This window comes from Podarcis cretensis, assembly GCF_951804945.1.
Source record: "Podarcis cretensis genome assembly, chromosome: 8".
Lineage (NCBI taxonomy): Eukaryota > Metazoa > Chordata > Lepidosauria > Squamata > Lacertidae > Podarcis > Podarcis cretensis.
This window is the reverse complement of record NC_137177.1, coordinates 19736531-19753312: the sequence shown is the minus strand read 5'-3', so window position 1 is coordinate 19753312 and position 16782 is coordinate 19736531. Positions and strand designations below refer to the sequence as shown.

Genomic DNA, 16782 nt, shown 5'->3' with positions numbered 1-16782 from the left:
TTTATTGGCAGAAGCATACATGTCCAACTTGTAACGTTTAGAAGCTGCCCTGCAGTGTCTCCTAGCTGCAGCTAGTGCACAATGCTACAGTACAATTGCTGGAAAAAAAGGCCTAGTCCCATGTTCAGAGATCTACACTGGTTGCCGATTTGCTACTGGGCCAAGTTCAGAATGTTGCTATTAGCATATAAAGCCCTTAACAATTTTGGACCAGTTTACCTACAAGATTGCCTTATCCCACGTGCCCACTTGACCACTTCGATTGGTGGAATTGGCACTACTGTAGGTGCTACATAATACCCATCCCGCAATTGTAAGAATCATTTAGTGTGGCAGCACCTGCACTTTGAAACTCCCTGCCTATTGAGATCAAGCGAGTGCCTTCACTGTCCACTTTTGGGCCTGCAAATATATATATATATATATATATATATATATATATATATATATATCCTGTGTAGACAAGCCTACCTAGATGCTTAGAGAGCTGAGATAATTTTAATGTTTTAGTATTTCAACTTTCGATTTTTTCTCGATTTTACTGGTTTGCCTTTTTGCAAACCCCTTTCGAGGGTTGTTGCTTTTTTAAAAAAGAACCAAGCGGTGTACAAATTTTGGGAAATAAATTAATGGAAGTACTGCAGAGGCCTCCAAGCTGCTGGGGTTGTGAGAGTGTTGAGGTGGGGGAGGGGGGGACACGCTTCCCTAAAAGACAGCTTGCCTACCGCACTGACTTCCTTTGTACAACACCAGCTACGTGGGAGCGCCGTGGTGGGTGGGGCTGAGAATTACAAATCAGCGTCATTTCCGGGGAAGAGGAAAAAACCGTATAAACGGAAATGCCTCTTTCTTTGTTTCCCCGAACGCTCCCATGGGCAGCCCCAACAACCACCAAAGTACGTATTGCCCAGTTGTGGGTTCTGGAGCTTTCCCCGCCTTCCTGTCCACGTCATGGATCACGTCACGCTTTTTTTAAATGCCAAAAGCCTGTTGTTTTTACCAGTCCAAGTAAAGCCTGAATGTTCTTCATAATGTATAGCTCTATGGCCCTTTCTCGCGTTCGGCTTCTTGGCGTAGAAAGCGTCAGTCGCGATTGGCTCTTTCTTGCTTTCTCTCTCCCGGAAGTATCTGGGGAACTTCCGGAGGCGGGACCAGAGTGTTGGAAGGAGGCCTCGGCTGGGTGAAGGTACGCGCAGCTGCCCAGATCAAAACAAAAGGGATGCGGGGGGGGGGCAGTTGGCACCGGTTTCTTCCTTTCATTCCCTTTGAACCTTTCCTTTTCTGGTTGCTAAAGGAACAGGGGTGGGTAAATCCGAATTAGGCTCTTCTCCTGAGGCGGAGTGAATCCGAATCGAGCAGTCCTCACCGGAGCGACGCTTCAATAAGTTTGGGTGCCTGCGGCCCGTCGTGCAAAACCTCCGCGGGCTCCCAATCGAGAAAGGGAACGGAAACCGCCTCGAGTTTTTTTACTTTTATTTTCCCCAATTTTTTCATGCGCGATGACGGAATCGGTTTCCTGTCTAGGTTTGGAGCGCTTCAGAATGCCGCTCTTCTGAACACGCGTGTGCTTTTGTGTGTGTGTGATTTTAATGCTGCAACCCTAAACTTCGTTGCTGAGGAGCAAACTTCATTGACCTCAGTGGAACACCTGGCTTCCGTTGTGCGTAAAAGGCGCAGGGAGGAAAGGCGCAGGCAGTTCTTTGTAAACCCCGTGAGGAAAAGCAGGGCAGGCAATGGCGCTCATTCTCTATTTATATGCAGGACCTTAAGTCACATTAAAAGCTGAAATAGCAAGTGCATTTACTTGGGAATAAGCCCTGCTGGAAGACTATTAAGGAAACTTACCTAGGCTGTAATGTTTTGTGCAAATGGCTTCTGAAGATGGGGTATTTTATCCATTCTATTGAATTTGTAAGAATTTTCATCTTCCGATAGGATGGACAGAATAAATTAGGGGGGAATCCAGGATCTTGCTGTTGGAATGATTTTGCTGTATAATGGGAGCTCACGATCTACTTGTTAAGGGCCTGCTTTCCCCATTTCAGAGCGTGCTGGAGCAGGATCTAGCCCATAGCACAGAACTGTTTGCCCTTCAGAGGATTGAGCAGAGATCTTTCCATCACCTGATGCCTAATCCTTTCCATCTATAGGGGTGCTTGGAGTTGAACTTGGGAGCATCTTCATGCACACTGAGTTCTGGTACTTCTCCCATCTCCCCAATTTAGCCATTCCACTCATGTGTGAATAATCAGATCTTATTTGGTTTTATTTTCTCACATGAATCAAACTGGCCAGACCTGGCCATGTGTTGGAACGAATATACAGGCAAAATGACCATACAAGGAACCTCAGGACCAGGGCCTTATGCAACCCTCCAGGAATAGGTCTGCTCCTCCTAGCCATACATTCCACTGGCCTTCACACCCTCCTTGAATGTTTTTGTCTGCATGGAATATGTCTTTGAATGACTCTTGCTTGCTTGGATGGAGGACAGAAAGGGATGTGTGTAGAAATTAGCCTACTATAGAAAGGTGGCATTTACACTGGTTGCTTGGCCCACTTTTGCCTCTGGTGCCCACTCACCACTGATATGGGACATGTGGCTTCAAGCTGAAAAAGGTTCTCCATCCTTGCATTAAGTCATACTCTTAAGTAATGCCATTGGAATCAATGAATTTGACTAACTTTAAGTCCCTTGATTTCAGAATATGTCTTATTCAGATGCTGAAGCACAGCCTGAATATCAATTGTCTGTATTGCTCTCTCTCTCTCTCTCTTCCTGCACCCCTTGCCCTTTGCAGAGTTTTCTTGAAGCAAAGAAAAAGCAGCACCTACCAGGTACTCTGTTCACGAAACATCCTAGCATAGCTGCTGGGTTGGCAAACAGCCTTGTTGTGGAAAATGGCCACCAAGGTGAATGAGCAGAGCCTAGATGCGTCCTGCAGTGACCATGCAAAGGAGAGGGATCCAGGTAGCACCAACATGGCTGAGCATCAGGAATTGGATAGAGGTGAGGCCAAAGCAGCTGGTGAGTGTTCAGGAGGAGGAGCTGAACATTCGGAGATGACGCAGCAGCCTACGGATCAGCGTCAAGCCCCAAGACTGCAGGTAAAACAAGAAGAGAAACCAAAAACTGAAAAACCCTTGGTGCCCCCTGCTGCAGAGGCTTCTGTGTCAGTTCCAGTGCTGCCCTTGGGAGAAGGGAAAGGGGCAAAGCGGATGATGGAGGATGATGATGGTGATGCTGACATCTTTAAAGAAATGCCGGATGTCTGCCAGGAGGCCAGAGAGCCAGGAAGGGCCATGCTCCTGCCAGATCTCTTTGGGGAGGCTCAGCAGGCTCATAGCAGTCTGGCTGCTGGCCGGGCTGGAGGATGTGCCAAGGTGGAGCAAGCCATCCCATGCCTGCCGAACGTGGGCTCCGAGAACCAGCGCAAACGCTTCCGGGGTTTTGCCTACAAAGAGACTGAAGGGCCCCAAGTGGCCTATGAGCGACTCCAGGAACTGCTGTTCCAGTGGTTGAAACCAGAGGCCCGCAGCAAGGAGGAGATAGTGGAGCAGTTGGTGCTCGAGCAGTTTCTGAACCTCCTCCCAGAGGATGTCCAGCGCTGGGTTCGGGAACGTCACCCTGAAAATGGGGATGAGGCTGTAGCCCTGGCAGAAGACTACCAGTTTCTGCACCCTGAGCCTGGGAGACGGCCCTACCCAGAAAGGGCAAGGCAACGGTCTTCAGCAAGGAGTTGGCTCCGCTGAAGTCACTGAATCAGACAAGCAGGACTGGTTATTGGTAGGTAGCAGGAAGCGACCATTATTAATTCAGTACGCTGCTTAAGTTTTCTTTGGGGTCTGTTAGTAGTAACGTTGCAGTGCACCTGCATTGGGTGGGTTCTAGGCAACTCCTTTGACCTGCATGTGTGCTGAATTCTCCCCAGCACTTCACAGGATGGTAAAGAGCCAAGCTGTTAAGAGCCATTATGGGTACTCTCTATTTATTGCTTCTGGCAGTGATGATCTGATGAAATGTTTAAAACTAGATTTTAGAAGGACTGTGCATGTGACTTTGAGATGCACAGGAATTTTGACTGACAAAGCGGGAAGTAAATACCTAGGGACTACTAGAAAGCCCTTATCGCTTATTACACAGTGAAAGTAGCCAAGGAAACACAGGTATCTTTTGAAGTTACATGCTGCAGAGGCAACCCACTTTTTAAGATGGAAAATGTGAACAACTGTGTGCACAGGTTTAACTGACTTGTGAGTGTATAACTTCACTGACTTTCAGCCACAAGAGTAGCCATTGAATCTTTAACTGGGCTTCCCATGTATGGTAGTCATAGGCTAAGAAAATATGGTTGTCTGTGAAGAACAAACCAAGACAGCTATCCTCCGTGTGCTGATGTTTTGAGATCCACATGGTATCCTAGTTTTTTTTCTTAATACAGATACAAATACACTGGTAATCAGCATCGTTATACCTGAAAGCATTAAAATAACCGTGCCAAAGGCTGGAGGGAGGGAATTGGCAGCTGGAAAACAGATTTTGGGAGATATCATCAGAGCCTGTTGTTGGCTGGTCTTGTGGTATATATACGTTTTAGAATTGGGGGGCGGGGGGAATTACCTGATGACAGTGTGTCACAATGGATGGAGCAGCCATCTTCCCAGATAGTGCCCTCCAGATGTTTCTGGACTACCACTCCCATCACCCGAGGCCATTGGCCATCCTGGTTGGGGCTGAGGGGAGCTGGAGTCTCCACAACATCTGGATGGCTAAAGGTTGGGGACGGCCAGGCTTAGAGTGTTAGATTAGGGCCAGGGAGGCCCAGGTTCAATTCAGCGATGAAGCTCTCTAGGTAACTTGTGCCAGGCACTATCATCATAACCTATCTTATAGGGTTCTTAGGATAAAACAGGCAGGGTGGAGTGGAGAAACTCATGGATGCTACCCTGACTTAATTGAAGAAAGGGCAATAAATAAATAAATTTTGGTCCAAAGAGGCATTAGTCTGGTTTGCACATCACATTAAATTCACACCAGCTCATTCACATTAAACCACAGTTTTTGCCTGTGGTTTAGTGTGACGTGAACCAGGCCATTGTAAAAAAAGTCTAGTCTGCTGCCTTGTTGCTTTGTACTTAATGTGTTACTCTTAGGCTAGTGTATTTATTCACGTAAGTAATAGATAGATGATAGCTATAATTAAGGATTAGGCTGTCCATCTCAGGTGCCAGGATTAGGAATATCTTCAAAGGACAGCATATGGTCAGCTACAGAGTATCATGGTTTTTTGTTCATACCATTTCACCTGGCTGCTTTGAACATCTGAATGTATTTGGCCAACTCTACATTTCTGGAATTGTTTACCATTTCTGATGAGTCCTTGGTTTTCCTTACAGACTGAGAGAATCAAAGACCTAGTTATCTACCAAGCTGAGCGGGGGAAACCTAAATGGGCCAGAGGAACTCAGAAATCACAGTGCAGTTGCCGAGCATGAAAAGACCTTTACACAGCCTTTCCCTGCATGGAGACCATTAACTGGAGCAGAACCCTTCACATCATCTGACTTTTTTTGTGTGTATACATAACGGGGAGAAGAAGGGGAATTTCAAAATCTTGCTTGGTCCTTTTTGCAGCTTAAAGAATGCCCTGTGTCCACTAATGCCATAGGAATAAGTTGGAGAAAGGACAAAGCATGAAGGGAACTTGAGAGCTTTTCAAAAGGGAGGGGGGTGGGCATGACTTTGGAATGTATGTACATATGAGCATTCTGATAGGATGCAGAAGGGAAGGGTTGTGTGATGAAAATGATACCTGCCAGTCTGCCTCAGGTTGGTCTAAGGCATCTGAGTCACCTTTTCCGCATCTCTTCCCCCACTCGTCAAACAGTCTCCCATGCCCTCCTCCCATCAGTTTATGATTGGCAAGATAATGTTTTCCCCTGATTCCCCTCCTTGCTTTGTGTTTGTAGGGGTGCCTCTTAATTTGGAGAGATGGCCTGCCCTGCTCAACCTGTCAGAATTTGTGTGGGAAATCTTGAAAAGTCACTTTGTACCACTCCCAAGACATTTTGTGTGGCAGGGCAGACTTTGAACACCTTTGGGGAATTCAGGGCTTCTGCCACAGGCCTATCTCCTCACTACACCCAATATCCCTATAAACTGAAGTGAACTCTGTATGTTGCAGGTACAAGGCAGTTGTTGCTGTCAAACACTTCCACATCATGCAAGCCCTGCTGTTGCCAATGTAGTTTGCCTTGATCGTGTGGTGAGTCCCCATGTCATTGCTCTACCTTCCTCAGAGCTGCTGGCATGGAGATTTGCCGTGCAGTCTGGCAGACCTACATGGGATTCTCATGTTGTGGTATCACTGAAGAGTCTATCCACTCAAAAGCATTTTGAACAAGCCACCATGCAGCAACCTTAAATTAAGCTTGCTTAAGAGAGAGCTTGTGTTACTGGTCAAAAAGGCAGACATGGGCTCCAAGGTCCACCATAATGACTGGCCTCATAACCCACAGAATTCTCCCTCCTTGCTTGTAACTATCTTTCAGTAGTTTGTCAATGGATTTGGAGCCTGCAGTACTTATCTGTGAGCCAAAGTAGTCACGATTTGATGAACCAGCTGTTTGCTGGATATCAAGCATTCTTCAGTGCTTCAAGCTGGGCTTTGTTTCTGCAACATATTTGAGGAATGGAGTGGAAAGGGAAGGGTCTTTTCTGCAGCTCCCCCCAGGTTTGTATTAGTGTGTTGAAATGGGAGCAAAGTGTTTTCTTGCTTGTAGAAACTAGGTTTTTGATACTCGTCCTGATGTGATGTAGCTTCCGCTTTCGCCTTGTATCAGGTGAACTTTAGCCCTGCTTTCATTTGTGTAAATTTCTGGTGTGTGTGTATGTCCGTGGATGAGCACATGTAATAAAGGATCTTTCCCCCACAGTGGTCTGGAGTTACCATCCCTTCTGCCTCAGAATTCCTATTTTGAGCTCTTCCCAGTCACTTCACCATATTCAGAGAATAGGGGATTTGAGTAGTCTTGAATGCTAGAGGCTACTTAATCCTGTCCAACATTGAACACCCTCCAAATAACAACTTGTGCTCGAGATGCTGATGTATGCAGCCATAGAGGAAATTATAGCCCTTGATAAACCTGAATTTGTCCAGTACTTTAGAAAACCTGTTTCAACTAGTTGCTGCTGCTACAGTTCTCAAAAGCAAATTCCATCAGTTAATTACAGATTTTATGAGAAGGTACAACTTTTGGCTGTCCTAAATCTGCTTTTGAACAAGCACTTTTAAGTCCCATCAATTTCAATGGAAATGTTATCTGTCAGCACATTCCATTCTGTGGAACTAGAAGTGCTTAATATTGGCTTGATCTTGCACAATGTGATTCATATAACCATTCATTTAAATCTCTCATAAAAATCTGCTAAATAATTTGGAAATTTGTCCGATCTCTGCATTTGGACACCTCTGAAGATGAAAACCACCTTTTTCGTGGTGGTTCCTGAGATCAAGGAGCAGGTTTTCATCTATGGATAGAGTTGGGTGCCATTTTGAATCAAGATAGTGGACTGAAAGTGCAGGTTTTTTGGTTTCTTAGAAACCAAACTCCACGTTATCAGCTTTCCAACTGCACACACAAAAACCTTCCATATTTTGTGTCCAACCACACGCTAAAAAGGTTGCAGGTTCAATCCCCGTATGGGACAGCTGCATATTCTCGCGTTGCAGGGAGTTGGACTAGATGATCCTTGGGGTCCCTTCCAACCCTTATGATTCTAAAAAACACCAAAACCTTCCTGCACAGACTGAAATTAGGCTTGAAAGAAGCACTGTTGTAGCCAACCTAATGGGTCGTGGGGGCAAACGGGTCTCAACTATTTCTCTGGTATGCAAGAGTGCCCATGGATCCGAAACAAGCTGGCCGCCTCTGATCTACACAAAAAGATAAAGCACATTCCAATTGAGGCAACGTTTCCAAACCATGAAAACTTTAAAAACTCTTCCCATAAGTTGAGATCCCCAAAGGTTTTTCTAAAGAATTAGAGCAGGACTAATTGATACATGTGTTTTGCTTCTGCCAGCTGCAGCTTGCTCCCTTGCCACTGCAGCTGTTTCACCAACCAGCTATTTCCTCCCTCTGTTTCTCTTCCTGTCCCACCCCATGGAATTGGCTAGTGATTACTTATTTCTCCTTTTGGCTGCTGCCACCTGAGAGATCATTTTATCCCCCCCCCCAGTTTCTAATTGTAGACCAAGGAGGTGTGTTTTTTCATTAGCATCCTGGGATTCAGCCTTTTCAGGCACCTGGTGTGTTACAGTCTCACAGAGATGCTTCAGATTACAGAGGAACAGGAAGAGTGCCGCTTAATTAGCCACCCCTTAGAGAGCTTCTAGCAGGCACAAATAATTTCAATTTTTAAAGGTATTTGTTTTTATGGCACTAGGAAGTTAAATTTGTCAAATCGATTTTTGCTGGCGTTAAGCAGACAAGACTTCTGAGTAACACAAAACTCTGTAGGACATTGTTAACTGACCTTAATATGGCAGCCCTTGAGTGACAGGACTTCATAGGGAAGCTGCAATGTGAGTCTATTAAATTGCAATACGCCAAAAGCCTCTATTGAGGATTGAATCAAAGCAATGGATTTTTAAATCGCACTACATGTGTTAATTGAGAAGAAATACCATGCTAAAACATGTTAGGCTAAGGGTGCTGAACCTTTTTCTCAGACTTGAGGGCCACGCTCCCACCTAAGCAACCTTCCAGGGGCCATAGGCTAGTAATGGGTGGGGCGCCAAGGCAAAAGTGGACATAAATTCTATCTCCTTATAGAATCCTGGTTTCTACACACACCCCTTTCTATTCTCCATGGAGGCAGGCAAGAATCATTATAGGCAGCCATATTCCATTCAGGCAAGGAGGATATGAAATTGGGGCTGTTGAGGGGTGTGCCTGGGGAGAGTCCCATGAGCCAGATAGAGGGCTCGAGGGCCACACTTGATTTAGGCCAATGCAGGCTAAATAGTGCCTTAGCTGACAAAAATCACACGGGCACACAAAATCCCTAGGAGTTAAGGTCAAGTCCTTCTAGTACCAGCCAAAGACATTTTGCTGCCTGAGGCAGCCTGACACAGAGCAGCAACTTGACCAACCACCAGCAAGTCACAGTACCCATAAGAACCCAAGGCCAGTCAAGCTAATTTCATATTGTACCTGAGTCAAAACAAAACAAAATCCCACAAGGACCACTTGCCCCTCCTGGGACCTGGGTGCCAGAGGATGGATTCTCTGTGGGGCCAGCCACTTGGAGCTGTGGGGCCTGGGGAAGGAGGGGCCCATGAAGGCCTCCCTCAGCACCTGAACAGGTGGGGCCACTGAGAAAGAGTTTGACTAGCCCCCAAACCAGAGTACCAGGTTGGCTCAGTCTATCTGTACACTATTTAACTGTACTTAGTTAATATTTAAAGCCTAGAGGAAGCCTAGACCAATATATTCTACTGATGGAGAGCAGCAAATGGTCTTGCCCAAGTCAAGGTACATATTATCCAAGGCTGGTCTGGATATTTTAGCACCGAAGGCGGAAAATTGCACGTCAGGTAATGTACAACAATAATACAGTGGTACCTCAGGTTAAGTACTTAATTCGTTCTGGAGGTCCGTTCTTAACCTGAAACTGTTCTTAACCTGAAGCACCACTTTAGATAATGGGGCCTCCTGCTGCTGCCACGCTGCTGGAGCACGATTTCTATTCTCATCCTGGAGCAAAGTTCTTAACCTGAGGTACTATTTCTGGGTTAGCTGAGTCTGTAACCTGAAGCGTATGTAACCTGAGGTACCGCTGTAATAGCTTAAATAACAATGGGCTGCTCTTTCATGACAATCGGCTGCCTGAGACTGAGACTAAGTCTACAGTCCCGTGCAAAAGCAGGAGGATAAGTCCCACTGAACAAAGTGGCACTTACTTCTAAGTATACATGCACAGAATGGAGTTGTGTATGAGGTAAGCCAGTGAGAGCCAGCATGGTGTCTTGGAAAAGTTTTGGACTACAATCCCTATCAGCTCCAGCTAGTACGGTGAATGGTCAGGGGTGATGGGAGTTGTAGTCCAAAATGTCTGGAGGGCACCACACTGGGTACCGTGAGTTAAGTCCTCCCTTCATGACACAACTAGCTCTTCGAGGCTTAAGAACAATTAATTGGTTCATCCTGGTTCCTGGTTCTGATACATCAAAGATGACTAATCAGACGTTCTTCCTTATCAAGTTTCTGTTCTTGAGGATAAGATTAAGCCTCGGGGATAAGCACATTTAGAGGGGGAAGACGCTATTCTACATCTCCTTGTCAGGGCTGTCTGCTACCCGCACCAGATTAGAAAATGAGATGGACACTTAAATTCTGCTGAATACTTTATTTTTCAGGTGTTAACTTTCAGAGCAAGAAGTTTGCACGGAAATGATGGTTGTTACATAATCAGAAGATTCAATATTTTAGCACTGAGGGAGGGAATAATTCATGCATCACAACAATAGGACCATGCTCATTGTCCTGGGAACAGGTCTCATTTGGTTTAGTGTGACTTACTGTTAAGTAAATGTGTACCAGATCAGGATTTCAAGGTGGGGCATGGTGTTGCACAGCACCATCCTCTCCATGTTTACTTAAAGTAAGTACCACCGTGTTCAATGAGTCTTACTCCCAGGATAAAATATGCCTAGGCCTGCAGTCTTAAGGCATGGAGGAAAGGAGGCAGTTGCAGCTAAGTTATTCCCCCTCATGTTGCTCAAGAGGTTTCTACTGGAATATTCCATCCTTGCAGGCACCAGACTTAAATGTATTCTCCGCTATAGTATTACGGATCCACTCAAGAAATTTGCAGATCTTGATGTAGATGCCAGGTTCACCAGGCTCAGCGCAAGGGAAGCCCCCCAAAGAAACCACACCTTGGAGGCCTCCATCACCACAGAGCAGGGGTCCCCCAGAATCACCCTGTTGAGAGAACAAATGATGAGCTATCACAAGAAATGTAAGAAGAGCCCTGCCGGATCAGTTCAAAGGCCTGTCTAGCCCATCATCCCATTTCCCACAGTGGCAGGGCCAGCCCATCCATGAGGCAAGGTGAAGCAACTACCTCAGGCGGCAGGATTTATGGCACAGCAGATCTTGATGTAGATCTTTATTCCCCCCGCCCCTTGTTCCTAATGTAGAGCTTCACTCACCCCTTCTTCCCTGGCAGGGAGGGAGGCGCCATTTTGTGGTTCGCCTCAGGTGCCAAAATGTCCTGGGCCAGCCCTGTTTCCCAGATCCTTCTGGGAAGTCCACAGGTAGGGCACAGATACATTAGCCCTCTCCTACTCATGTTCCCGAGCATCTGGTCTTCAGAGGCAAAGCTCACTTCCAGGTGGCCTACTTATTGAGCACCCATCTTGATATTTTTGTTGCGTCAAACAAGGATCATCACGCACGTTCCAGTGTATTTTCCCTTCACTTTCCTTATTGTATAAAGTCCGATCTTCTGGGGAAGCAGCTGTGTTTTGCAAGAGTGCCAAAACAGCTTTAATTGTACGGCCTGAATTTGTTGGTATGTGATTGAATCTCATGCCAAAAAAAGTGGCAGTCTGGAAGCAACCATAGTGCCATTGTTAGTTGTACTCTCCGTAAACCAGCTCCACCTAGTTTGCTCTATTGCTCATTCACATTCCCACTTGTTTCTCCTGCTAAGGCTTCCAGACAGCTCCACAGATGTGTGTGACAAAAGGACCTTATGGCCAGGGCTTTTCTTCAGGGGGAACTCACAGGAACTCAGTTCCAGCACTTCTCAGGTGGGCGCCATTGCCATTCTAAGAGAACGAGGGAGTTGTTTGTGAGTTCTTGGACCTCTTTTTCTAGAAAAACGGCACTGGCTATGGCCACAATCAAGGTAGCCATGAGCTTCACCCTGGGAATTCCTAAGGGAGACTGGTTCCATGGCATGAGAAGCAACATCTCTATGTAATAATACCATACATGGAGAAGGCAAGCACAGAAATGCACATTGAGGGTGAGGAAACAGATTTTAAGCCTCAGGCTCCCCCATTCCCACCCCATCAGGCCTGATCCTTACTTAGCAATCCTGCCCACAATTGGCATATTCTTACCCGGCATGAATCTTTGCCTCCGTCAAAGTATCCTGCACAAAACATGTTGTCGGTCACTTCCCACCCGTAAGCCGCTTCACACACAGGGTTGTCAAATATTGTAATATTAACACAATAAGGAACGTCGGGATATGTCTCTGAAAACAAAATGGAAGCCAAGATTGTCTAGTTAGATGTTTGTGAGAGATCACATTTGCAGGGGACAAGGATAGTCGCATTTTTACAAATCTGGCTATGTGCAGTGCCACCTCCAGGATTTTGGAGACTTTGGAGCATACAAGCTCAGTGGGCCCACTTAAATTGTGAGGACGAAGAATCCAAACCAATCTTCTTAGGCTGGCATCAACCTTCCCAGGTGCTCTGTGTAAAATGAGGATAGCAGTCTTGTTGAAGAAGCCGTGCCTTTGCCAGTTTTGATGTATTGAAAAATGCCTTACCTTGCTGCTCTCTGGAGTCAGCTTCCTAGCTGCAAGGTTGCTACTCTGCCAACAGCACTTACCTTCAGGAGTGGTGGTTGTGCCCCAGCCCATCACAGTGCAATCTGTTCCCACCGGGGAGCACCTGGAGGGTAAGTCAATGGTAGACACACGCTCAGTCATGTCAGCAGAGCTGTTCAGTTTGATCAGCATGATGTCGTCGGTAAAACACGAGCAATTGTCACCAGGGCATTTCTTCAACGTGCTGACTCTTAACTGCTCATAGTTGTCTTTGTTGTGTGCTCCGAGCCTTACCTGGATGTTTCCGCTAGAAGACAAAAAGCAAAGACCACAGGAGATTCTCAAAGCAAAGCCTGAATGATTAGGTTGATCTCACTGCTGTTTGGAGTGGATATCTGTCATGGATACTGGCCTGAAGCTGGCGAGATCTTCAAATAAAGGACTGTCCACTGTAAAGCCGGGCACATGGCCGCCCTAGTTCTACCCCCCTCTCATCCGTAGAATTTTGGTTTCATCTAAAGATTTTGTGTGCTTCTAGCCTATCACTATCTCCCTCTTGTGCATAGGTGTTGCCAAGCAATGATGCTGTCTCTACACCTAAAGAGTGGCACTGGGCAGTGGTGACTGATGCCCATTGAGACTGGTAGGGCAGAACTCAGGGAGGCCACCACCAGGTGGAGCCAGAGTCAGAGCCAACTATTTTTTTTTTTTTTTTAAGAAGAGAAGAAGAGGAAGAGTTTGGATTTGATATCCCACTTTATCACTCCCCTTCAGGAGTCTCAAAGCGGCTAACATTCTCCTTTCCCTTCCTCCCCCACAACAAACACTCTGTGAGGTGAGTGAGGCTGAGAGACTTCAAAGAAGTGTGACTAGCCCAAGGTCACCCAGCAGCTGCATGTGGAGGAGCGGAGACGCGAACCCGGTTCACCAGATTATGAGACTACCGCTCTTAACCACCACACCACACTGGCTCTCATTTAATCAGATCTGTCTGCACCACTCACACATGTTTCTCTGAATGTGGGGTAAAACAGTAGGACTTAAATATTTTCTAAGTGAATAACAGATAAATAAACGAGTTACGGAATAGATTTATATACTGAATATTCAGAATTGTTCTGTCTGTAGCTAATCATTTGTGCTTACACGTTCTGTGTTGATTTTGTACAGTCAATAAGGAAATAAATAGATAGATAGATAGATAGATAGATAGATAGATAGATAGATGATAGATAGATAGATAGAGTAAACAAAGTAAACAAATTCTAGTTCTGCCCAGAGGGAGGCTAGTGTGAGATCTGTGGGAGCTTGCACAGCACTGCAAGATCTTGCAAGAGCCTTCCAGGAGCAGCTTGCGGAGCAAGCCTTACCCGTCAGCTAGGCAGAGAAAGCTTCAAAGCTCTTCCCATGCTGGATAACTGCAAGCTGGTTTGGTGCAAAAGGAACTTTTAAGCTCTCTCACTGGCCCGCCTTCAGCCATGTATGGTTGAAACTGCACAAGCTCAATGCCCGTAAGATGTGACCGTAATGCGCATGGTGAACTGTTATGGTTGTCAGGGACTGGACTGAGGAGGAATGGTGGAGACCACCCCCTTTCCTCCTGCACTTCCCAGAGAAGAGGGACATGGTGTGGATTTAGAACAGTGGTCTGCAGAAGGTCATAGTTCAGAGGCTGCAGCAAGGAGAAGCTGGGAAATACTGGGAAAGCAGGAGGAGGAGCAGGAAGAAGCACCAGGGGAGAGACAGCTGACAGATTCAGTGTCTTTGGAAAGCATGCCAGACCACCCCCTTCCAGGTCCAGCGTGCACTGAAAATAGAACAGAAAGCTCAGAGACAGAAAGCTCAGATGAGCTGGATAGGGAGGGGAGATGGAGGGGGTGGGACTTTAATCGGAGCAATGCCATTATCTAAGAGGCGCTGTTATGTACTGGGTTGAATAGGATCCAAACTGCAGCAGTCTGATTGGCCCTAGAACAATAGGATCCAAAAGGCAGCAGCCTGATTGGTCCTAGAACAATAGGATTCAGAATGCAGCAGTCTGATTGGTCCTAGAACAATGCAGCAGTATGATTGGTTGGCAGGAACTACCCAATCATGCTCCAGATAGAAGTGAATCCACAACCATGATTGGCTAATTCCTGCGACTCTGAGTATATTTCAGGCGCCATCATGCGTCTCTCTCTGTGAATATTGAATAAATTACCTTTGGTAAGAACTTCTTGTTCTCCCATTTCTTGCTGCCAGCCATGAGGGAGGGGGATCGGATTGTCTGAAGCCTGACAATGGTGCTATGTAAAAGTAAAGCTCTGCCCTTATGAGATCCCTTCAAAACGCACACTCTGATCGCTAAAGATCCTAAGAAGCACCTTGAAGCATAGCCAGAGACCTGGCAATGGATTTTTACCATACATTTTCCTCACCAAATGTAGCAGTGAGCAGCCGTGAGCACCCAGTCAGGGGTGATCAACATTCCAGAGCATAGAAGCGTGTCAGAGTCGTAGAGCAGAGCGAGCCAAGAATGATTATTTGTAGGGCACTCCTCGCCTCCAATGATCCGGTTACGGTGTGCTGACACTGCAACACAGACCAAGAAAGCTCACTGGGATGGTGACCAACGTTCTTCATTAGAATACCCATCAATCAATATAAATTGTTCTAGCCATAGGCCAGGACAAACCCACAACAACAGTACCAATAAAACTATACAGATACATACATCCACAAGATGAGCCAACATCCATGGTGTAATAGAGAGGTTACCAGAGACATCAACAAACTCAAATCCAGCTTGTTTTCAAATTAAACCTTCGAATCGCAACAATTTATGGAGATTTTATCTAACTCCTGATTTATTTCTATTTTTGCAGCCAGTGCACAGAGAGCATCGTGTCAGAAAGCTATTATTGTCAGTCAAAATAAACGCCAGGGTGTACCTGTTTGCTTGTGTGAACAAAGGTTTTCAGAAAGCAATCTCTTGGGTCTCTGTATAAGGGGCAGGCTAATATAAAATGAGTAATAATAACAATACAACAAAAAACAGCATAAAAATACCTTCCACCTGTGGTTGACCATAAATACAAAGCCTCTCTGTGTATAGGACCTTGTGGCAGTGGGCCTGACCTGGAAAGGCAGCCCAATAAAGACACAAATTTGGAGAACGCTGGCATAGGCAATACAGAGCTAGATGGACAAATGGTCCAGCTCAGGAGAAAGCAGCTTCCTGTGTTGCTATGATGCATCTAGACCACCACCGCCCCTCTGAGATCCACATCACATTGCCACCAGTTCTCTTACCAAAAGATAGCAGGAGGAACAGAAAGATGTGCAGCGATTTGGCGAGTTCCATAGCAGCAGATCTGCGTGGCGAAGTGTCTGTGCCTACCTTAGAAAGTAGAGAACAAGTTCTGTGATTAAGAAAATGTGATACAAGTTGTTTTGGGGGTTTTTTATGGCTCAGCGCCTCGACTCCCTTGTTTTATTTACACCCCGAGGTCACAGCCCAGGTGTCCAGCGGGTGCCACGTTCTCAGCAGTCCACACCTGGCTCAACTAGGCAGCTTGACAAAGAGAGAGAGAGAGAGAGAGAGAGAGAGAATAAGCAAAAGCCCTGGACTTAATCTGAACAGAAGCAGAGCCAGCACTTTCCTCCTAGAATGGCAAAACAGGATGTCGTCTCATGGCAACCTCAAAGATGGGGCACAGATTTCACTAAGTTAACAAAGTACTATACATCTTAACTGATTTAATATTGTATTTGCAACCCACCCTGGGACCTTGTGGTGAAATCACCACCAACAAAAGGTCAGTGTTTCCAGTGCACTCCGGTTCAGCCTCCAACGTTGGAGGAACATGGAGCAGGGCCAGAGCAAGGCCTCTGAAGATGACCTCAGCCTGCAGGGAACTTTGTGCGGGCACAGGTGCTCCATGCTGTTGCTTCATTCCTTGTCCCCACAGTACAAGGGCACATCAACATGAACATATTTGTGAAAGAAGCTGGGCCACGGGGAGCAGCAGGGAGCATCTGCGTTGGGCAGGGAGGTGGAATCACAGCAATGACTATGATCAACGCAAGGAGGTCCACCCAGAGGGGATTCTGGTAAGCAATAACAAGAATGAGAGTTGCTGAAAGGGTCAGGAATCTGGGTGTAAACATGCCCTTATTATGTCAGACAAGGCTTCTTTCTATAGAACAAAGCCAATATCTTC

General features: G+C 46.2%; 4 protein-coding genes across 12 annotated transcripts in view; 3 read left to right on the top strand and 1 right to left on the bottom strand.

Annotated features, from left to right (window-relative positions):
- Positions 1–16782, top strand: part of ETV2 (ETS variant transcription factor 2) — a 226159-nt gene that overhangs the window by 99199 nt on the left and 110178 nt on the right. The window lies entirely within an intron of this gene.
- Positions 1037–6933, top strand: LOC307223340 (uncharacterized protein). 2 transcript variants are annotated; one of them, XM_079989289.1, is made up of 3 exons: positions 1037–1186; positions 2802–3787; positions 5398–6933. In XM_079989289.1, the coding sequence occupies exon 2, from the start codon at positions 2902–2904 to the stop codon at positions 3751–3753; it is 852 nt and encodes a 283-aa protein (XP_079845415.1). In that variant the 5' UTR covers positions 1037–1186; positions 2802–2901; the 3' UTR covers positions 3754–3787; positions 5398–6933. The 2 variants fall into 2 exon arrangements, with proteins under 2 accessions (XP_079845415.1, XP_079845416.1); XM_079989290.1 differs by lacking the exon at positions 1037–1186 and adding an exon at positions 1227–1302.
- Positions 10400–16782, bottom strand: part of LOC307221595 (gilatoxin-like) — a 17971-nt gene continuing 11588 nt past the window's right edge. For 4 of the 8 annotated variants that reach the window (XM_079986244.1, XM_079986242.1, XM_079986240.1 and 1 more), the window contains exons 2-6: positions 15872–15959; positions 14998–15151; positions 12640–12884; positions 12141–12277; positions 10400–10992 (exon numbers count right to left, since the gene is read on the bottom strand). In XM_079986244.1, coding sequence (XP_079842370.1) covers positions 10798–10992; positions 12141–12277; positions 12640–12884; positions 14998–15151; positions 15872–15923 — 783 coding nt within the window. In that variant the 5' untranslated portion in view covers positions 15924–15959 and the 3' untranslated portion in view covers positions 10400–10797. Of the gene's footprint in view, positions 10993–12140; positions 12278–12639; positions 12885–14997; positions 15152–15871; positions 15960–16116; positions 16148–16341; positions 16778–16782 lie in introns of those variants that run through there. The other 4 variants (XM_079986239.1, XM_079986245.1, XM_079986243.1 and 1 more) reach the window with 4 other exon arrangements.
- LOC307221581 (vomeronasal type-2 receptor 26-like) overlaps positions 16357–16782 on the top strand; it is a 3968-nt gene continuing 3542 nt past the window's right edge. Inside the window, exon 1 of the mRNA XM_079986222.1 lies at positions 16357–16377. The gene's annotated coding sequence lies outside the window, so the exon portion shown is untranslated. The remainder of the gene's footprint in view (positions 16378–16782) is intronic.

What these genes read in the sequence shown, in the direction of transcription:
- LOC307223340 (XM_079989289.1), top strand. Translation starts at nt 2,902, where the DNA reads ATGGCCACCAAGGTGAATGAGCAGAGCCTAGATGCGTCCTGCAGTGAC.